This window comes from Haliotis rufescens, unplaced genomic scaffold (genome assembly GCF_023055435.1).
Source record: "Haliotis rufescens isolate VD_foot unplaced genomic scaffold, xgHalRufe1.0.p SCAF_15, whole genome shotgun sequence".
Classification (NCBI taxonomy): Eukaryota; Metazoa; Mollusca; class Gastropoda; order Lepetellida; family Haliotidae; genus Haliotis; species Haliotis rufescens.
In genome coordinates this window covers 26,267,535-26,290,908 of record NW_025963835.1, presented here as the reverse complement: position 1 = coordinate 26,290,908, position 23,374 = coordinate 26,267,535, and the positions used below count along the sequence as shown (strand labels likewise).

General features: G+C 40.8%; 2 protein-coding genes across 4 annotated transcripts in view; one reads left to right on the top strand and one right to left on the bottom strand.

Annotated features, from left to right (window-relative positions):
- Positions 1 to 789: 789 nt before the first annotated feature.
- Positions 790 to 12,569, bottom strand: LOC125380107 (CDP-diacylglycerol--inositol 3-phosphatidyltransferase-like). Its single transcript, XM_048396389.1, has 6 exons — positions 12,393 to 12,569; positions 9,833 to 9,967; positions 7,131 to 7,284; positions 5,964 to 6,045; positions 1,754 to 1,835; positions 790 to 1,063 (listed from the first exon to the last, which is right to left on the bottom strand). The coding sequence occupies exons 1-6, from the start codon at positions 12,430 to 12,432 to the stop codon at positions 891 to 893; spliced, it is 666 nt and encodes a 221-aa protein (XP_048252346.1). The 5' UTR covers positions 12,433 to 12,569; the 3' UTR covers positions 790 to 890.
- LOC125380105 overlaps positions 12,561 to 23,374 on the top strand; it is an 84,609-nt gene continuing 73,795 nt past the window's right edge. The window contains exon 1 of one of the 3 annotated variants that reach the window (XM_048396373.1): positions 12,561 to 12,719. In XM_048396373.1, coding sequence (XP_048252330.1) covers positions 12,579 to 12,719 — 141 coding nt within the window. In that variant the 5' untranslated portion in view covers positions 12,561 to 12,578. Of the gene's footprint in view, positions 12,720 to 12,996; positions 13,265 to 23,374 lie in introns of those variants that run through there. The other 2 variants (XM_048396375.1, XM_048396376.1) reach the window with 2 other exon arrangements.

Here is a 23,374-nt window from a genome sequence, read left to right as displayed (position 1 = left end):
GTGATTAATATCATGAGCATCGATCCAAGAAATTGAGATCGATGACATGCATCAACCAAGTCAGCGAGCCTGACCACCCGATCCCGTTCGTCGCCTTTTACGGCAAGCATGACTGGTCAATAGTAAAGGTATTATAAGGACTAGTAGAAATTTGCCATTTTTAAGGGTTTTGCTATATGTTATCATTATAAGGACAAGTAGACTAAAACAATTCGTTGCAACTCTAGAAGCCATTTTTAGCACATTGTGAAAATACTTTTGACCTGGACAGATTGATTAGAATGTAGCAATATAATCAACAACTATGAAAATACTCTAACAAGTTTGTAACATGTCAATATGGCCTGCCATACTGGACAAACAGTGAGTTGGGTTTAACGCCGCTTTTAACAGTATTCCCGTTATATCACTGCGTGTCAGCTTCATGTGGGAGCAAAACCCGAAGTAAAACCCGAAGTGATGCAGGTCTCGGACGTTTACCACTTCGGTGAAACCCATGAACATGTATATGGTGTGACAAACCTAGAAACATTTTTGGGCAAAACAGGATTTGAACCACGACCATAGGTTTCTGGTATGCCCAAGGGACACAACTCTTCTCTACTGAGCACTATTAACAATATTTAGCACAGACCATCAAGCATTGAATAGCTTTGCACAAATTGAGGTATGAATTTGAATTTTTCGATTAAATGATATCAAAAATGTTTTGATCAAAGGGTTATCAGTAAACCACAAAAATGTAAAAGTGTGGCTATATGCTTAGATATTAAAATATGCATCAACCTATGGACAACATAAACAAGGGGGACAACTAGCACAATAACATTCGTTAAGAGTGGATGGAGATCCATATGGAAGATTCTTGAAGCTGATTAAGTTGTCTCCCTTTACCCAGCTTTCTTGCTCTCCTCCAACTCACGCTCGGCCACATCAATGATGGCCAGGTTTTGACAAGCTGTTACGAGATGGACGCCGCTGATGCCCGCTTTGATGAAGGAGAGAGGGGCACACAGGTAGAGCAGGAGGGTCCACAGTCCGATAGACAGGGGGCCCAGAGGCACTGAGGGCATTAAAGAATTGGGTCAAGGTCTGTTTGTACATAAAACTACTTGAACATCATTCAAGAAATGAAGTTTGTTTATTTGTTGTTTAACGCCACACTCAGCAATATTCCAGCTATATGACGGCGGTCTGTAAATAATCGAGTCTGGGACAGACAATCCAGTGGTATTGATATAATGAGCATCGATCTACGCAATTGGGATACGATGACATGCATCAACCAAGTCAGTGAGCCTGACCACCCGATCCCTCTTGCAACAACCACAGTTGCCTTTCATGGCAAGCATGGGTTGCTGAAGACGTATTCTACCCCGGATCTTCGCGGGTCCAAGAAATGAAGTGTTAGCCTTTGGACAGTGTTGTATATTGAATAGATTTACAACACAATGTCAGATTGAATATCTACATGTGGACACTCATAATCCTGCACATGATCTCATGTGTTTCTGGTTGTGACCTCATATGTAAGGTCTTTGATATGTCTGCACATTACTTCATATATATCTGTGTGACCTCATATGTAAATTGTATGCGAAACATTAACTCTACATAACTTCATACGATTTGTATTTGACATGACTTCATAATGCCCAATAAGGAAGTGACTTACAAGATTTATCTTTACGTATTCCATCACAATCATGACAAAAGTTTAATGTCTGCAAGATTCTCCACGTTTAAGACTCACATATGGGTCCAGGGGTCCAGTAGGTCAGGTACAACAGACAGAAGAACAGCTCATTGGCAGCACACATCACAAACAGAATTGTCTGCAAGGAATAAAAATGTTCAAATGATGCAGTGTTTTAAATAAAATACGGAGAACAGCTATGGAGAAACACTCCAGAGTAAAGCTATGGTGAACCAAGATGGAGAACCACGATGGAGAACCGCTATGGAGAAACACTCCAGAGAATCACTACAGAGAACCACGATGGAGAACCGCTATGGAGAAACGCTCCAGAGAATCACTCAAGAGAAAAGCTATGGTGAACCACGATGGAGAACCGCTACGGAGAAACGCTCCAGAGAATCACTACAGAGAAAAGCTATGGTGAACCACGATGGAGAACCGCTATGGAGAAACGTTCAAAAGAATCACTACAGAGAACCACAATGGAGAACCGCTATGGAGAAACGCTCCAGAGAATCACTACAGAGAACCACGATGGAGAACCGCTATGGAAAAACGCTCCAGAGAATCACTACAGAGAACCACGATGGAGAACCGCTACGGAGAAACGCTCCGGAGAATCACTCAAGAGAAAAGCTATGGTGAACCACGATGGAGAACCGCTATGGAGAATCACTACAGAGAACCACGATAGAGAACCGCTATGGAGAAACGCTCAAGAGAATCACTCAAGAGAAAAGCTATGGTGAACCACGATGGAGAACCGCTATGGAGAAACGTTCAAAAGAATCACTACAGAGAACCACAATGGAGAACCGCTATGGAGAAACGCTCCAGAGAATCACTACAGAGAACCACGATGGAGAACCGCTATGGAGAAACGCTCCAGAGAATCACTCAAGAGAAAAGCTATGGTGAACCACGATGGAGAACCGCTATGGAGAAACGCTCCAGAGAATCACTACAGAGAACCACGATGGAGAACCGCTACGGAGAAACGCTCAAGAGAATCACTCAAGAGAAAAGCTATGGTGAACCACGATGGAGAACCGCTATGGAGAAACGCTCCAGAGAATCGCTACAGAGAACCACGATGGAGAACCGCTATGGAGAAACGCTCAAGAGAATCACTCAAGAGAAAAGCTATGGTGAACCACGATGGAGAACCGCTATGGAGAAACGCTCCAGAGAATCACTACAGAGAACCACGATGGAGAACCGCTATGGAGAAACGCTCCAGAGAATCACTACAGAGAACCACGATGGAGAACCGCTATGGAGAAACGCTCCAGAGAATCACTACAGAGAACCACGATGGAGAACCGCTATGGAGAAACGCTCCAGAGAATCGCTACAGAGAACAACGATAGAGAACCGCTATGGAGAAACGCTCCAGAGAATCACTCAAGAGAAAAGCTATGGTGAACCACGATGGAGAACCGCTATGGAGAAACGCTCCAGAGAACAGCTACGGTGAACCACGATGGAGAACCGCTACAGAGAACCGCTCCAGAGAACAGCTATGATGAACCACTACAGGTTCTACTACACCAAATCAGAACCAGTTTGGACAGTGCGGTTTTCGTAGGGAGCCTTCAGTGCAGATCGAGAGATATCTGCAGGCTGTGATTGGAGGATATTCTGTAAGATTTTTATGTCTTTCAAATGTACATCCATCCAGTTATTAAAACTGACCATGTTTTTCAATATTTAGTACTGTCTTTTTCAACATGATGACTTATGCTGAATGTGACCACAGCTATTTTCAAGTAGGTGACATTTGGTGCGAAACTGGGGGTGGTGTGTTTAGCTTCCGGTACTCGGAAAAGGAGCTGGCTAAGCTAGTCATTTTTTATTTTTTTATTGCTGCTCTAAGGCCAAACTGTGCACACACGTACAGGTAATAGCTGTTGAATCCTTAGTTATTTTTAAAAAAAATATAACGTTACTATAGAAGTCTATGGGAAAACATTTGGTTGTGTGTAACCTATAGAGAACCACAATGGAGAACCGCTATGGGGAAACGCTCCAGAGAAACACTCTAGAGAACCGCTAGAGAGAGCTGCTAAGGAAAACCACTACAGAGAACCTCTCCAGAGAACCTCTCCAGAGAACCACTAGGGGGAAATTGCTTTGTGTTTATGTTTCCATAAACCAAACGGGAGTTTGGCCACCCCGTCTAGCAGACTACTGTTTCGTGATTGGTTGATAATAAATAGAACGGGGGAGGCTTGCGTCGCATCATAGCTCTGAAAGATGTCATTGATTTCGTAATGTTTTGTTTCGTAACATGTTAATGTTTAAAATGCCTTCTGTGAAGTTATTTTTGTTAATGCATTTATTCATAAAAAAATTTCGACATATTGTTGCGGCTATGTAGTTATAAACATTATCCTGTGTGCACTGTGGTATTTCTTATAAGGAGTTTCTACTTTTATAACTCAACAACCACAAAAAATATTAAGTGAGCAGCAATATTTCAGCAATATCACGATGAGGCACAAGAGAAATGGACTACACGTATTGTACCAATGTGAGGAAACAAACCTGGGTGACAAACAAACATATTAACCACTAGGCTAACCCAGAAATATCAGAAGTTAATTCTTGAATCTTCATAAGAATGAAGGGCGGTCGGGTAGCCTAGTGGTTAAAGCGTTCGCTCGTCACGCTGAAGACCCGGGTTCGATTCCCGACATGGGTACAATGTGTGAAGCCCATTTCTGGTGTCCCCCGCCGTGATATTGCTGGAATATTGCTAAAAGCGGCGTAAAACCATACTCACTCACTCACTCATAAGAATGATATGATACAAACAGTCAAATCGCTACCTGCATCCATTCACAATTTGTATGCGTATAGGTAAAACCGACCTAACATCGATCCATGTAAGCAAAACGTGATACGATGGGTAACCAGAGAGCTAAGATCAATCGTGACTGAGCAAGAAAACATTCATGCATTAGGCTTAAAAAAATAAAAGAATTGGTTCTCAGGCAATGACTTTTGAAAATATTGTGTGTGCAGGCGGTGCTTTGTTGGTGTATTTTCACTTGATGAAACTAGTATGTGCCCAAATAAACAGTTGTGTACCATCAACCTGGGAAAGGGCCTCTCTACATAAACAAGCATACAAACTCCTATTGCTGCCATGACCATAACACGAGATGCACAGTAAAGCAGTGTGCATGTAAAGGGAGGTAACTGTGTGCTATATTGGATCGCATGGTTGTTTAGTATTAGGATTTTTATGTTTTTTTGAAAATGGAAATAAAAACAAAACGTGAGGCAGACCTTATGATGATGCTGGCGTGCCTGAGAACCAAGACTATTATTTGCTTTAGCCTTATTCAGTGAGTAATATTTTCCATAGTACAACAACCCCTCACTCAATATCCAAGCCAGCTGGTGGAATGTCAAGTTACCATGGTTACCGTCAGGGACCTGGTTTCAACACTGGTGATTGTCTCATGGAAAAGAATATGGGTGGAACTCATGACTGCAGAGACAACAATCATGGCTTTTCTCACAGAGAATAAAACAAAGACCGTCTCCGTGACGAGGTGAGGTGAGGTGAAATGGGGCTCAACGTCGCGTCCAAGATTATTGCACTGATATAGCGACGTGCATGCACGTGTGTGTGTGTGTGTGTGTGTGTGTGTGTGTGTGTGTGTGTGTGTTTGTGGCTGCTTGTACTAGTCCAGACTAATGCCGATTTTATGATGCTAGCCCACTGAGATACCATGCTGCAGTTTAACATGAATACCCCACTCAGACACAGTATACTGACTCTGAGCTGACCAGTCCTTGTTTTAGCAACTTAATGCCGAGCGCCAGACAGGGTAACAACAAGTACCATCTTTTAACGTTTTTTGGTATGACACGGCTGGGGATCGAACCCCGGACCTTTCACTCTCTGGGTGGAAGCTCTACCACTAGACTTTGGAGGCGGCCTCGCCGTGATGAACACATACATCATGTGTCTCATGAACACGAATATTGTCACACCACGGATAACAATAATGGGCCTCTCACAGAGAATCAAACCAAGACGGTCTCCGTGACGAGCACATAAGCCATGAGTGAGTGAGTGTGTGTGTGAAAGATATTCCTGTTATATCATCTTATATCAAACCCAAAATTATGGATATCATGAAGACAGACCAATGATCATGAGGGGGGAGAAAATTGGATTTGAACCAGAGGATCCTGGTATAGGTTAGGGAGATAACTCTGTATGTTGACCACTAGGTACTCAACTCACCCTGTTGTGGTAGTAATGGCGTAGAATGAAGTTGCCAGACAGGTCGATGGTTTTGTGACTGTTCTTCCCTGCCAGCATGCAGCTGTAATGAGGATATCATCATCATCATCATCATCATCATCATCATCAACAACATTACTCCTTATCATTAACATTGTCCTCATCTTCATTCATATATCCTACATCAACATTATTTTATCATCCAAAACCGACATCCACAGGAGGTGTCACGTGGCTGCTGAATTCTACCCCGATATCTTGTAGGAGATATCACTACAACGAAAATGCATCTCATCGCTTTGGAGACCATTGTGACATCATTAGTTGCCATGACATCACAATCATACGGAAGCCTTTAGGGGACATTTGTTTTTTTATTTTTGTCTTAAAATTCGGAGATACTAACTTATGAGATCATTATCTTGAAATATAACAAAGATCCAGTGACTAAGAATGTCGACCTACCTCTGGACATGGATCCAGTGACTGAAGATGTGGACCTACCTCTGGACGTGGATCCAGTGACTGAAGATGTGGGCCTACCTCTGGACATAGATCCAGTGACTGAAGATGTGGACCTACCTCTGGACGTGGATCCAGTGACTGAAGATGTGGACCTACCTCTGGACGTGGATCCAGTGACTGAAGATGTGGACCTACCTCTGGACATGGATCCAGTGACTGAAGATGTGGACTTACCTCTGGACGTGGATCCAGTGACTGAAGATGTGGACCTACCTCTGGACATGGATCCAGTGACTGAAGATGTGGACCTACCACTGGACATGGATCCAGTGACTGAAGATGTGGACCTACCTCCGGACATGGATCCAGTGACTGAAGATGTGGACCTACCTCCGGACATGGATCCAGTGACTGAAGATGTGGACCTACCTCCGGACGTGGATCCAGTGACTGAAGATGTGGACCTACCTCTGGACGTGGATCCAGTGACTGAAGATGTGGACCTACCTCTGGACATGGATCCAGTGACTGAAGATGTGGACCTACCACTGGACATGGATCCAGTGACTGAAGATGTGGACCTACCTCCGGACATGGATCCAGTGACTGAAGATGTGGACCTACCTCCGGACGTGGATCCAGTGACTGAAGATGTGGACATACCTATGTACGTTGATCCAGTGACTGAAGATGTCGACCTACCTCTGGACGTGGATCCAGTGACTGAAGATGTCAAGGGCCATACTGAACTGGAAAAACAGCATGTACTTGGGGTAGAAGAAGCAGAGGGCTCCACACAGACACATTGTGGTGATCCGGTCGATCAGCTGGTCCAACATGTGACCCAGGCGGCTTCCTAGAACATTAAAACTTCAGCTAACTCAAACACCTACATTAATTGACCGTGCAAGAAGATTACTTCCGGAAAACTGAAAGACATGGCTTGCAGTATACCAGATACCATCAACATGTTTTATTGACAACAAATTACAACAAATTGCCGATTCAAAATCACTTACCGTTTGTCAGCTTCATGCTCCGCGACACAATTTAACATTACATTACATTCAACCATGACCAGATGACCATATTTACATTCTAATTTGTGGTATAATCATACAAATCTGTTAGTGTTATCAACATTCTGACCATGTTTCTGAGGTTGTTCATTTGGGAGGCTTTTAAATATGGCTGACATGTATCCCATATGCTGCACATGTACCAAAGAAATTATCTAAGGCTGATGCTGGTGAATTGAACACATTCAACAAATGTAACAATAGCATCTATGACTAATATACACTTTTTATTATTTGGCTTAAAAAAATGGACTACAAGGGTTGAGTGATAAGTTCTGAGCCACAAATAGAAGGAACTGCGCAATAGTAAAATATTTTGTTGTGGACATCATCTGGTCAAATGTACCTCAGTGACAAATCAGTAAATGAAGCAGGGGTCTTTGACCTTGTGAGTGAGTGAGTGAGTGAGTGAGTGAGTGAGTGAGTGAGTGAGTGAGTGAGTGAGTGAGTGAGTGAGTGAGTGAGTGAGTGAGTGAGTGAGTGAGTGAGTGAGTGAGTGAGTGAGTGAGTGAGTGAGTGAGTGAGTGAGTGAGTGAGTGAGTGAGTGAGTGAGTGAGTGAGTGAGTGAGTGAGTGAGTGAGTGAGTGAGTGAGTGAGTGAGTGAGTGAGTGAGTGAGTGAGTGAGTGAGTGAGTGAGTGAGTGAGTGAGTGAGTGAGTGAGTGAGTGAGTGAGTGAGTGAGTGAGTGAGTGAGTGAGTGAGTGAGTGAGTGAGTGAGTGAGTGAGTGAGTGAGTGAGTGAGTGAGTGAGTGAGTGAGTGAGTGAGTGAGTGAGTGAGTGAGTGAGTGAGTGAGTGAGTGAGTGAGTGAGTGAGTGAGTGAGTGAGTGAGTATTGTTTTATGTCGCTTTTAGCAATATTCCAGCAATATCACGACGGAGGACACCAAAAATGGGCTTCACACATTGTACCCATGTGTTGTGGACATAACATCTTTCATAAAGGTATATCCACAAACACCTGCATCGTCTGGACAAATGTTCCTCAGTGACCAGTAAATGAAACAGGGGTCTTTGACCTTTTGGTTGAGTGAGTGAGTATTGTTTTATGCCACTTTTAGCAATATTCCAGCAATATCACGGCGGGGGACACCAAAAATGGGCTTCACACATTGTACCCATGTGGAGAATCGAACCCGGGCCTTCAGCGTGACGAGCGAACACTTTAACCACAAGGCTACCCCACTGCCCTGTGACCTTTGGAAAATGGACAACTTGAGGAACATGCAGTGATCAAGTACTTGTATATGAGACTTAGAACTTATGAACCAACCCTATGGTCTTGTGTCAAACAAATGTTCTTGTTAACCATGTATACGATGCTGCTTGTTAACCACGTTAACAGTTTACAAATCTGGATGTTTTAAGCACAAACGGCTAACTCGTTACTTCATTGTGAAGGATGGGTTTTATGCAGCTTTTAGCATTATTCCATAGCGGCATGGGGCACCCATTAACATGATTAAGGGCTTCACACAATGGGAATACTAATGTGCCTGGGAATATCAGCTCTTACACTGTACGCGAGCATCTGCTCGCAATGTACTGTTGGCCCGTGGCCTCCTGTTCACAGTCACAGCTGACACAGAATACAGTCCTTTTTTTATATTTTTGTACAAAATGTTCATTGAATGTGAGTAAATATTTCTTTAAACAGGTTTTGCAATATTTCAACCATATTACTGGGGTCACCAGAAATGGGCTTCACACACTGTATCTGTTTGGGAATTGAACCAGGGCCTTTGGCAGGACAAGCAAACACCTTAACCAGTAGGCTACCCCTCCACCCTACTCAGCAAGGGGTAAGGATGCTTTGGGCACAACACCCCCCATTTGGGTATGAACTGTTTTCAGCATCTTAGCACAATCAATACATTTCGAGAAGCTTTTACTTACTTTGTTTGTGTATTTGTTTGTTAGTTTGTTGCTTAAAGGTGCAATCAAAGAATCAAGCTCTATGACAGCAGTCAGTAAATAACCCAGTCCAGACCAGACAATCTAGTGATTGATATGGTGAAGAGTGAGTAAGTGAGGTTTTACATCGCTTTTAGCAATATTCCAGCAATATCACGGCGGAGGACACCACAAATGGGCTTCACACATTATACCCATGTCTGGAATCGAACGCAGGTCTTCTGCGTGACGAGTGAACGCTTATACCACTAGGCTACCCGACCGCATCGACATGGTGAAGAATGATCCACACTGCCGTATATGATGACACACAAGTCACCAAGCCTGACCACCCAATCCATTTGGTCACCTGTTACAACCAGCATCGGGTTTGGGGACCAAATCTAACCCGGACTCACCACAGGACTTGACTTACCTTGATTGAGCATTCTCGCCGCATGGCCGTCAAAGGCATCGAGGAAGCCACTCAACAGGTACAAGATGGACGCCTTCACGTGATCATGGGGCATGTAGTAGAAGGACATGAACGCGAAGATCACACGGAAATAATCTGGAACCCAACACAGGAGAATCACTTTGACACTACTTGTCAGCCAGCTCATATACAGTGTTCGAAATACCTGTCTGCCCGACCGTCCGAGACGGGTTGATTTCAACTCGGGCTGCCAGATTTTCAATCCCCCTGCCCGACGGTTGGGTTATATTTCATAGGTGAAAATATTCTAAATATTTCCTGATGATAAGCATTAATTCACATGTAAAGATGAATGATAAAATGTAACCAAAAAGAAACCCCGTTAGCTTATCCTGAGAAACATATGATTATAGTGGGCAGGCAGGTTTTGGTCAGGGCTGGTAAGTATTTCAGCTAGCCAGTCCTGTGGTCTGGCTGAAATTTTGGGGAGTTTCATACCCTGTCATATAGCATCTTGTTTTGCATCAATAATTTTGGTTGTAAAATGGTGGTATGCCTCCACATTCATCATTCATATGGAAAGTCTCTGTGTTCATGTGTAGTATTTTGTACCTACATATGACAGAGTCAGACAGTCCATATTGCAGAGCTCCAGATAAGCTGCGTATCTGCGTAAAATACGCATCAGAAATGCAGAAATATGCAGTAAAATAAAATCCAAGCGTATCAAATACGCAACGAACATTACAGATACACTACAAAAATAAAACTTGTGCATATCATCAAAATATTGTGAAGTAACCCTGCGTATTCAATTGGCAACACAGCAACTTATTTTGAAATTATAAACGGCCATTCCGTCAACCATGCCAAACATCATGATCATTTGCCATCACACTTTCTTTGGGAAGTAGTGTGGTATTTTTTAGTCCTATAAAGCTCTCGAACCCACACGGCACCAGTTTGCAGGGACTAGATGAATAGTGTTTTTAAATATTTAACTTAAATACCCACATGTGTAAAAACTAGTGGGTAACAGAAATTTGAATACCCAGATAGAATTACTGATACCCAATGATTTTAAAATGCATGGGTAAAATACCCACAACACCAAAAGCTTATCTGGAGCTCTGATATGGCTAGGCCAGTTGTTCTTGTTCTTCACAATCAAGTCCTAGAAGTACCAAATCTTTGAGTCTACTAGAAATAACCCGTCTCTTGGTATCATTTTCAGCAGTGCCCATAGGCAAATTTTGAATTGTTTCTATCTTGTTCAACATTTGTATATTATTAAGTTCTTATTTTAAAATTCAAAGCTACTTTAACATTACATGCATCATAGTTAATAATATATGAACAAATTGCAAGTGATTTTGTTGCATTTGACAAAAAAAGAAAAAAAAGTAGGCCACATCGACTAATGGAGTACTGTTTCCTGAGTGGCTGATAATGGAATGGGTGGGGCCTGTGTTGCATTATTGTGCTGAATGATGTCACTCATTTTATGATGTCAACAATTTTGGATGTGTTAAAGATTAAATAAACACTCTGAAATGTTATATCATTTTTGACGCACATAAATTTATTTTTAAGAATTGACTTCAGCATGGTTTTTTTGTGTTTATGGAGGTATAAATATAAAAACCAATGCACAGATTTACACAGTTTGCCCTCTGTATTTTTATGTTTATAGCTCCATAAAAGTAAAATATATTGAAGTCCATTCTTAACTGGTAACTAAACATCATAAGTGTCTCCTCCTTCTGTTGGTCCTGTTATCGGCCACTTGGCTAATCATAACTATAACAATATGAATTGGGAATTTTTACTGACTTCAGATTTGGGGCCAAATATTGTACTTTCAGCTGATAAAACCTTTCAGGTCCTATTGATCTGCACAATGGCTTACATCCCACAATGTAACATGTAAAATAGAGATAAGCATAATTGATAATTGCAGTTATTCAACTTGATTTTATATTTTCAAAATCCAAGAGGTAGAAAAGGTCAATGCTGAATATATGTACTGATGACAGCAGATCCTATTGTAGTCTGAAACTGAGAAACTTTCCCAAGATTTATTGTGTCCTTCATCAATTTCACTCAAGTATCAGACACATTGTTGATCAAGAGGGTCCAATCAGTAATGTGTGAAGTTGATAATTTCAAACAACAACCAATATGCGTATGTCACCTTGGTAAATATGTTTTAAACATCTTGTAATGATAATTGATTAAGTAATTATTGTTGACAAGCTTTGATTTCATCAAATTTTACGATTAGATCAATAATATTTTCCTGAATTCCAAACTGACACAATAGACATTTTCCATGTTGGTGCAAAGTAACCTAATAGTGATATCGTGAACTCACGATTGGTCATTTATGTGCAAATACATGTACCTTAGTATGTATATTGCAAATCATGTTCCTATAATTACTGAACACAAATGTCAACAAGGTGCCCCTCCCCCCATATGGACCCTCAGTATTTAGAACCAAGGAAATTATTAATGCACTTTGGAGGAATGTAATAAATAAAATGAAACATAAACGTACCTATGATGTTAGGGACGAACAAGAACACGTTTACTGCCATTTTGTCAGACACGTTGTCACAAGCAATGTAGAATTACTAATCCGAAATAAATAGAAAATGATCAGGAAACAGAACACGTCTCGAACAATCTCGCGAGAGAATTGCTTGGCGACGGGCTTGTCCATTCAAGATGGCCGCTTGAGAAAATGGACCATCCTTTGGATGAAAATGTTCATGAAACTGAAAAATATGCCTTTCTCTTAGGTTGTTCACTGCGAGAAAATAATTTAGAGCAGTTTTTCAGCGTCTACGACGCTATTCTACCGAAACACTTGTCGGAAAACCAGGTAAGAATTCCAGCATGGAATGCGCGTGGCGCAATAACTTTTGCAAAGTTTGTTTTGTCAACATATCATAATTAACATTATCACATGTATTGATAATGTTGCCATAAACAATTTAACTTTGACAAGAAATGTAATTTAATATAGCAACGAGTGACTTATATTGTTTCGAATGAAAGTGTATGCACTATGCAGTCACCTTGTGGGTTTGTTTTGAAAATATCAACGAGTTGTGTCCCTTTGAATCGTCAGCGACCTGGCACATTTACATATCATTATATATTAATCATAATCCCTCGACTGAGTAGCGTACGTAGTTTTGTATGACGTGTCTAGTGATTGTTTATTTGTAGAATTAGTTTCCCAATCTTTGATAGTCACTATTGATGCGTAAATAGTGCCAGAAAAGCAGCCCTTGTCCCAGTGGCCTTGAAACTCACGCCATGAATGCAGTCAATTGAAATGAACCCTGTCAGGTAGGCCTTGCGTCCTTGTGCAGCCAGTCTAAATATGGAGAAAGTCACACACAATATTTGACCCAAAACAAGGTACATTTACCAGAATGCATGTTTTGATAAGACATTTGCTTTGAGGAAATGTTTCCCTTATGCATGAATGAATGCAGTTAGAATATAAGGTCAAATCTTCAACAAGTCACAATGACATGAAATTATCAAGTCCCATTTTGCAATTGTTTTGAATTTGATGGTTAAAATAACTTCCATATCATTCAGTGTGCACAAGGAGGAAATGGAACAGTGGTAGTTTCATTGTGATATTGATGCTTGTGCTATTTGATAGACGTAGATGCTTACTTTCAGCTTATGAATTGGCGCATTATCAGTATGATAGCGTTCTAAGCAGTCTTGTGCATCTGGATGCATTGTACTCACACATAAAAACAATAAATAACACATTAAATTGTAAAATGGTTTCGGTAAATGTTTTAGATGGGTTTGCATTTGGTTTCACATGTTCAAATACCAGTTTGAACTATATAGAGGATGTAGATGCTTCTCTGAAATCAGTGAAGGATATTGAGCCTCAGTGTGTATGATATACAGGTTTGCCTTGTAAACACGAACTTAACATGTTCACTTTATTAATCAACTGTCCCAAGTACAGTGGGGCTAAATGGACAATACAGGATATGCGGACCAATACTGGTTTGTTGAGAGCAATCATAATGGGGATTGATTGCTGATTGACTGAATAAACAGCATTAGAAATAAGCACTAGTCCTGTAGTCATGGTAGTCCTTGCCGAACTGCCCAGTAGTTAAGGTATCATAAGGACGAGTGGAAGTTTTGGTCTATGTTATCAAAGGATAAGTGAACTAAAAATGTCAGTTTCTACCGCTCATGTACATATTGGTAATGTCCCTTATCCATTTGAGGGTGTAGCAGTCTCTGTATGAGAATATATTTTGTGTTTAACATATACAGTTTATGCTCTATTCTGTTTAAGATCATGATGATTGTATGGCAGAGCTCCAAATAAACTGCGTATCTGCGTAAAATAAAATCCAAGCCTATCAAATACGCAACGAACATTACAAATGCACTACAAAAATAAAACTTGTGCGTATCATCAAAATATTGTGAAGTAACCCTGCATATTCGATAAGCAAATCAGCAACTTATTTTGAAATTATAAACGGGCATTCCGTCAACCTTGCCCAACTCCACGATGACAGTTACATCATGATCATTTGCCATCACACTTTCTTGTGGAAGTATCGTGGTATTTTTTAGTCCTATAAAGCTCTCGAACCCACACGACACCAGTTTGCAGGGACTAGATGAATAGTGTTTTTAAATATGTAACTTAATTACCACCTGTGTAAAAACTAGTGGGTAACAGAAATTTGAATACCCATATAGAATTACTGATACCCAATGATTTTAAAATGCATGGGTAAAATACCCACAACACCAAAAGCTTATCTGGAGCTCTATATGGTCTCTGCATGGTGGGGACCAGGTGGCCCAGTCATCTCATTAGTCTAGTTGCATCCTTTGGGCATGCCTGAAACCTCGTCGGTTTGAATTCTGGTTTGCCCTGATTGTGTTTCTAAGTTTGTCAGCACCATCTCCGTGCTCATGGGTTTCACTTTAGACCTGCATCACTTCGGGCTGTACTGTCATATCTTTACATCATATTTGTTAATCTGATATTTGAAACATGAAACTAATAACTGATTATAATGTAACCATGGTAACTGTGCTTGTCTCAAACTTCTGATAGCTTGTTATCTGTTTGATGGTTTTCATTATTGTTCAAACAGTGAAACAGTTCATCATGATCACCGTCAATATGAAACAAGATCAGTCTCATAATTATTGTGTGCATTGTGTCTGTACATGCTTTATAGGTATCTGTATATACTTGGTGGGGTAGTATTGTTTGCTCATCACGTAAAGAAAACATGGTCTTGTGGTAGAGCGTCCATCCGGAGAGCGAAAGGTCCAGGGTTCGATCTCGGGCCATGTCAAAAGATGTTAAAGATGATACTAGTTGTTACCCTGCCTGGCGCTCGCCATTAAGGAGCTACAACAAGGACTGGTCACCTCAGAGTCAGTATACTGTTCTGAATGGGGTATTTCTCCTTGTATTTGGTAGGGTACAAAACCTCACTACTAGCCAGTGACAAACACCACTGCATCATTATGTCTAGTAGCCAGTGACAAACACTACTGTGTCATGTCTAGTAGCCAGTGACAAACACTACTGTGTCATGTCTAGTAGCCAGTGACAAACACTACTGCAACATTATGTCTAGTAGCCAGTGACAAACACCACTGCGTCGTTATGTCCAGTAGCCAGTGACAACAATACTGTGTCATGATGTCTAGTAGCCAGTGACAACAATACTGTGTCATGATGTCTAGTAGCCAGTGTATTTTTGTTATGATAACTTTTTAATTGGGAAAGTTTTGTAACAAGATGAATCTATTTGGCAACACTTGATGTACAGTTGTACACCTGAGCTGATTAATGAATATCAACCTATGTGAACACTTACATGAATGTGTGGCTTGGGTGCTTGTTACGTCACATTTGTAACCTAATAGACATGACACAGTAGAACTGTAGACCTGACCATGACCTATGTGAGGTAGATGGTTGAGTCTTTGGCAACACTTGATGTACAGTTGTACACCTGAGCTGATTAATGAATATCAACCTATGTGAACACTTGCATGAATGTGTGGCTTGGGTGCTTGTTACGTCACATTTGTAACCTAATAGACATGACACAGTAGAACTGTAGACCTGACCATGACCTATGTGAGGTAGATGGTTGAGTCTTAGACTTGCACAAGTCTCTAAGGCAATAATTATTAATTTAAATCATAATTTCTAGATTATGTAAATAGTAAGAACAAGTTTTTTCCTATGAGAGATTGGAGTCTTTACTGTCCACATATCTAGACTTGCCTTTTGGGAGAACAGAATTACTACACAACCACAGACTTTTTTTTTAATACAGCCTTGGAGCAAGGCTAATAGAGTCCCCATGCTTCATTGTACTGGGGGTGGACTGAAGCCACGATATTTTGCATCACAGCTCCTTCAAGTACATCAAAGCATTTGATATAAGTTTCCTATAAAACCACTTTTGCTTAACATGCTTTAGGCAGTTTGCTTAACGTAAACTTGATGAAAGGCGCAGTATAGCTTTCCATGCTTTCATTTGTACATATGATGTTGTTATTTGGCTTAGCCTTTTGTGGAGTGCCAGTCTTGAAAATCAAGGTCAATCTCAGATTGTCAGTGGTGTCAGTTTCAAAGAACCACTGGTGTGTCAGCTGTTTGTAAGGAAGTATGGGCCAAATTACATCTACCCTGTTGCCTAAGGCACTAATAAAAGGTTATTTCATTTGCACTGAACATGAAGTACAGTTTCTTGAATTCATTCATGACATCAGACACCAAGATAATACCGCAAATTTGAAATAATATCTATTGTTGAAATGTCATGTATCTCGGGGGTGGGTGCTTATTAAACCCATACACAAGTTGAATTTGTTTTTATTTAAGCGGTAGTTAACAACTTTTAGTTCCCACATTAATATATAAAACATTGATAATAGTTACAAAAGGCATTGCTGTTTTCTGGAAACTGTCATCTAAAGTTTTCAATCTTTGTAGGTTGTGCTTATGAAGATTACTTACAGATTAGACCCATGATTAGATCCGGGGTAGAATAGGTCTTTAGCAACCCATGCTTGCCTTAAAAGGCGACTTTGCTCGTCGTAAGAGGCGACTACCGCGATCGGGTGGTCAGCCTCGCTGACTTGGTTGATGCATGTCATTGATCCCAATTGCGTGGATCGATGCTCATGATATTAATCACTGGATTGTCTGGTCCAGACTTTATTACTTACAGACCGCTGTCATATAGCTGGAATATTGCTGAGTGCGGCGTTAATCAACAAACAAACAAACTTACAGATTGGTATAGAAGTTGGTCAGGGCTGCTTATTGGAGTAAGTCGCTTAATACGGTAATAGTAATACACATACCTGATTAACAGTAAATAATGACATAGTATTGTATGAACACTACTGACACAACAGCTGCATGATTAAGTTGATTGATTGCCAACATTATGCGACACAGCCAATAAACACTGACTAACAGTGATCCATGGAGTTATATATATCATGTATATCAAATAGACAAAATATATCTCATTTATGTGAGGTTGTATATCTGTTGCTCTCAGCCTACTAAGCATTCCAAGTACATGAATTGCATTGTAATCTTCTTTATCTATGTCGCAATTGTACCGTCGATGCAGTGTGTCATACTACATATAGGTGTGTTCATGAACTCAAAAGCGTCGTACTCATGGTCTAGAAAGGACATATATTCATCAATTTTCCTATATTCCTTTTTCCTATAGGGATATTCCTTTTATTATTGTTGCACTCTGACCTGATCGTGAAGATCAGTTAGTTACAATTTATTGTTATACCTCTTTTAAGAATCTTGCAATTCCATTGGTTAACTCATACCATGTGACAAAATAATACATTTCCATGTTGACCCCCAAATCTTGTGACCGACACTGACTTCGCATGCTGACTCGTCACATGATCAGTATTGACCTGTCACATGATGAATATTGACTTGTCTGCTAGGAAACAAGATAGCGTCAGGTACAAACAGAACCATGAAGATCCAGGGTAGAATAGGTCTTCAGCAACCCATGCTTGTCATAAGAGGCGACTAATGGGATGCTGACTTGGTTGGTGCATGTCATCAAATCCCAATTACATAGATTGATGTTCTTGATGTCAATCACTAGATTGTCTGGTCCAGACTTGATTATTTACTGACTGCTATCATATAGCTGGAATATTGGTGAGTGCAGCGTTAAGCAACAAACAAACAAACAAACAAAGGTACTAACATTTCCCAGTTCCCAGCTTAGTTGCTGTTATGACACAAAGGATGGTTTAACACTGTTTAAAGGCTTTATGAACTTCGGTAAAATAAAACGAATGATCACTGTTGACGAGGTCAATATGCACATGATGCAAAAAGAAGGATCACCTCAATACTCTGGTACTTATTTTTGCATATTGACCTGGTCAAGAGTAGTTAATGTTGTGTTAGTGTTTCATCTACATCATGACTTAAAAATACTTGCTGGGTTGAGTGTGAGTCGATATGTATTTGGAAAATGATGAGTAAGCTGCTTATTGATTGCATGTTGTTTTCTGAATACTTGACACAGTGAATAGTGTTGGTTTGCAAAATCTACTCATATTTCTGTGAGTCGATGTTTTAGCATGCAAAATAAAAACATAGCATACATATTTGTATGTTTTTTTAACACAAATTAGTTAAGTTATGGGACAGTGCTTGTTATTATTATGTCATCACAGCCAATGGCAACAACTTTTGTGGTCTAGTGGTACAGTGTCCGCCGAGAGAGTAGAAGGTCGGGTTCGATCCTCGGCTGCGTCATACCAAAAGATGTTAAAAGATGGTACTTGCTGTTACCCTTCCTGGCACTTGGCATTAAGGGACTAAAACAAGGACTGGAGGGTTCGGAGTCAGTCTACTGTGTGACTATCTGAGTAGTGTATTCATATTAAAACTGCCACATCACACACACATGCATGCATGTCACTATATAAATGCAATAATCTTGGCCGCGATGTTAACCCCATTTCACCTCACCTTGGCCTAGTGGCAGAAAGATCGCAGATGCTCATCATTTTCGTATTTGACTCATGCAGTACTCATGCTAGAAGTGGTATGTGTTTGTTGTTTAACAAGACACTACTATATGGTACTAATCATATCTGGACCAGACAATCCCATGATGTATTTCTTGATTTATGAGTAACAATCCACATTGCCGGACATTGCTGTGGACATGCTATCAAGTCACAGAGCCTGCCCACCCGATCCATTAACTCTTTCAGCCAGCATAGGTTTTAGCAGACAAATTCTAACATGGAGTCCCTACAGGTTTGAAGTTGTACTAAACATGGTAAACAACTGGTTTTTCCGGTCCTGTCTCGTCTAGCTTCAGGCGTTTGTCACATGGCTGTAATATTAATGAATGTGAGAATAAGGGTTGGCTTAAAAGCTCAATAATCAGAATTATCGTCAATGGGAAGAAATATTAATGATTATCGATATTATAATTGTGTTATTGATACTATTTTACTTCAACTATTGAAATAAAGTTTAAACTTACCGAAAAAGACTTGTTATTGTCAGTCATGTCAATTGCCGAAGACGGAATTTAAAGCAACTGTTTTTGTTATACTTAAATGTCCACAAAGTAATCCCTGCATAAATGTGGCACCACTCACCAGTGATGTGAAATATGTTGATTTCTTTTGGACTTGAAAACATCTTTCCTCAAAGTTACTTCTCCGTTATTTATCAATATTTTGTTAATGATTATTGATCTCTATTATCTGAATTGATAGCCGTCCCTAGTGAGAATATTTACAAACTAAATTGTTGAATAGCCTAGGTACATCACATCACAAGTGTCTGGTTATTTCAAGCAATTAAATCATTTATATTGTCAAACCCTGATTATGGAAGCCACATAAAATTGGGTAAATGATTCACTGGTGATTGCATCTCTTGTTAAAATCATGAGTAATTTTGACTTGGTGAATGATTCAACATGATTCGTTATAGTTGGGACTGAATCTTGTTGGTGATCTTTTAGTGGAAATGAACATTCGGCATGTTCAGAAATGCCAGCTGGTAACAGCAGTGTGGCAGAGCTTCCGACAAGCCTCCACACACAGACACAGTCCGCTGGGTTATTGCAAGTTCAGACATTAACGTCAACAGCTGGACTCGTGAATGTATTGTAATTTGATAATTATAAAATTGATGGCCAGTCGTAAATTGTAAAAATAGTCCTGATATTACTGTGATGTCAATCTGGAAAGGACAACCCGAACTGCATGTTTATTTCAATTTGCTGAGGTTGAGTTTCACCCGTTCACTGGACTTACAACAGCTATTTCTGAGAAATGTCGATATTATACATGAAGAAAAATCTGTCTGAGTTCTCAAACCATGGAATTTATAGTAAGTCATTGTGGGGTTTTTGTGTTTCTTGATCTTATGTAGAATAAAGTTTTTGATTAATATGTACAGTATTAAAAAAGGAATGGCTCTCTAGATAATGTTAAACTTTGAAGGAACTTTAAGGAATTAAATGTGTCATATAGCTTTTCTGCCATTGTATATTAAACAATATGACAGAGGGATCCCTGAATCTTGAATCGTTTCAGGGTTATTGTGATTATGACAACAATTCCTTGACTAATGGTGTTAATTTCAAACACAAAGTAATTTAAATGACTTGGGAATGTATAATTTTTCCATCTCCCACTTTTGTAGTTTTCGGGAATGAGATGTAGATCTACGGGCTAAATTTTGTTTGCATCATGATTTTAAGGCAAACCATCTCTATCAGCACATGGAGGTAGAAAATTAGCATCCAAGACGCGGAATTATGTCCCCCCTTCACATACGTGGCCACACATCACTGGAGGATTTATGGCAAGTAGATGTTTTCATTGATGTGATTATTCCTATTAGGAAAGACATTTTGTGTTGGCAATATCTTTTTGGTCTGTACTTCAATGAACCAGTGAACCAGTTTCCAACACATCAAGCATTTTTTAAATGAACTTGTGCATTTGATTTGAATGAATGAGTGACTATTTGCTTTGGTGAATTTGCAATTTAGAGAGGTCAAGGTAGGATATGGGGCCTTTTGGCCCGGATGATTTGCATAATTAAAGGGCTGAGCAAAACTTTTAGAAATTGTTCGGACATGTTCACATTCTCTTCACAATGTTCACCACATGAATGTTTTGGACTTAACAACACTAAAGTGTATGTAAGGCTAATGTTCATAACAAATACTGAATGAATTAATCTAGGATTCGAAACTAAGTGTGCTTAGGGAAAACCAAGTGGTTATGTCTAGGAGACGATGGTAGGGTTCAGTGTGGAGGTTGGCAGGGGTTCAGATCATGTCCCTCAGTGGCATTTCCAGGAGACGATGGTAGCGTACAGTGTGGAGGTTGGCAGGGGTTCAGATCATGTCCAGTGGCATTTCCAGGAGATGATGGTAGCGTACAGTGTGGAGGTTGGCAGGGGTTCAGATCATGCCCCCAGTGGAATGTCCAGGTGACTACGGTAAGGTATGGAGGTTGACAGGGGTTCAGATCATGCCCCCAGTGGTATGTCCAGGAGACTTTGGTAGGGTTCAGTGTGGAGGTTGACAGGGGTTCAGATCATGCCCCCAGTGGAATGTCCAGGTGACTACGGTAAGGTATGGAGGTTGACAGGGGTTCAGATCATGTCTCCAGTGGAATGGTCAAGAGATGATGGTAGGGTTTAGTGTGGAGGTTGACAGGGGTTCAGATTATGCCCCCAGTGGTATGTCCAGGAGATGATGGTAGGGTTCAGTGTGGAAGTTGGCAGGGGTTCAGATCATGTCTCCAAGGAATGGTCAAGAGATGATGGTAGGGTTGAGTGTAAAGGTTGGCAGGGGTTCAGATCATGCCCCCAGTGGAATGGTCAAGAGATGATGGTAGGGTTGAGCATGAAGGTTGGCAGGGGTTCAGATCATGCCCCCTTGGGTATGTCAAGGAGATGATGGTAGGGTTCAGTGTGGAAGTTGGCAGGGGTTCAGATCATGTCTCCAGTGGTATGTCCAGGAGACTATTGTACAGTATGGAGGTTGACAGGGGTTCAGATCATGCCCCCAGTGGTATGTCCAGGAGACTATTGTACAGTATGGAGGTTGACAGGGGTTCAGATCATGCCCCCAGTGGTATGTCCAGGAGACTATTATACAGTATGGAGGTTGACAGGGGTTCAGATCATGCCCCCAGTGGTATGTCCAGGAGACTATTGTACAGTATGGAGGTTGGCAGGGGTTCAGATCATGTCCCCAGTGGTATGTCCAGGAGCCTGCGGTAAGGTATGGAGGTTGATAGGGGTTCAGATCATGCCCCCAGCGCTATGTCCAGGAGACAATTGTACAGTATGGAGGTTGACAGGGGTTCAGATCATGCCCCCAGTGGTATGTCCAGGAGACTATTGTACAGTATGGAGGTTGATAGGGGTTCAGATCATGCCCCCAGCGCTATGTCCAGGAGACAATTGTACAGTATGGAGGTTGACAGGGGTTCAGATCATGCCCCCAGTGGTATGTCCAGGAGACTATTGTACAGTATGGAGGTTGGCAGGGGTTCAGATCATGCCCCCAGTGGTATGTCCAGGAGACTATTGTACAGTATGGAGGTTGGCAGGGGTTCAGATCATGCCCCCAGTGGTATGTTCAGCAGACTGTGGTAGAGTACCATGTGGAGGTTGGCAGGGGATTAGATGAATATAGTGTCAGTCTGGGAACAAGAATATTGCCCACTTGTTGGCATGGCTAAAGGTATGTGTGTAGGTCGGCCTGAACTCAGTCATTCCTCACAGAATCAATACAGTCATTCACTCCCGTTGTTGCCAAGACAAACCAGTCTTATCCGCATGTGCAATTTGTGGTAGAAAATACTACGGTCAATTGTCCAGAATCATTTTGCACCAATTCCCCAAGATCTGAGGTAATGTCATGTCGTGGTAATTGCTTTGTGGTTGTTGCTGTGAACTCATTCATTATGAACCAGTTTATTTTGTATTTTTGAAAATGTAGAACCTTCATTGTGGAGACGATATGAAGCACGAGTACATTTGTCCTTTTTCTCTGCAGTTAAATCCATAGATTTTGTTCTTCAATAATGGCCTTCTTAATTGTTAGAGCTGTTAGATTCATTGCAAGAGTAATTGTTTGTCAGGTTCCAAACAGGACAATATTCTGATATTAGACTAATGGAACTAAGAAATGCTCAGTTTCCAATCCCAGTGAAATTAAATCTAAAAATACTTTGCAATCAGGAAGTTATTAACTTGGATGACGAAAGCTAAGATTTCAATTACAGGACACCGTTATCTCCAAAAAGTACGGGGGCACGGGTAGCCCAGCCATCTAAGGCTGGTAATTCGCTTTGCTTTGTTGTGTCCCTTTGGCACGCCAGGATCCTATAAAAGCCAAAGTGATCCCAAAACAGCTGATTTATGGGACATGTGTTATG

Bases quoted from the DNA above. Each gene is read 5' to 3' on its own strand.
- LOC125380107 (XM_048396389.1), bottom strand. From the start codon at position 12,432: ATGGCAGTAAACGTGTTCTTGTTCGTCCCTAACATCATAG. The intron at 7,285-9,832 runs GTAAGTCAAGTC...TTAATGTTCTAG, and splicing joins GGCGAGAATGCTCAATCAAG to GAAGCCGCCTGGGTCACATG. The intron at 1,064-1,753 runs GTGAGTCTTAAA...TAATGCCCTCAG, and splicing joins CTGGACCCCTGGACCCATAT to TGCCTCTGGGCCCCCTGTCT.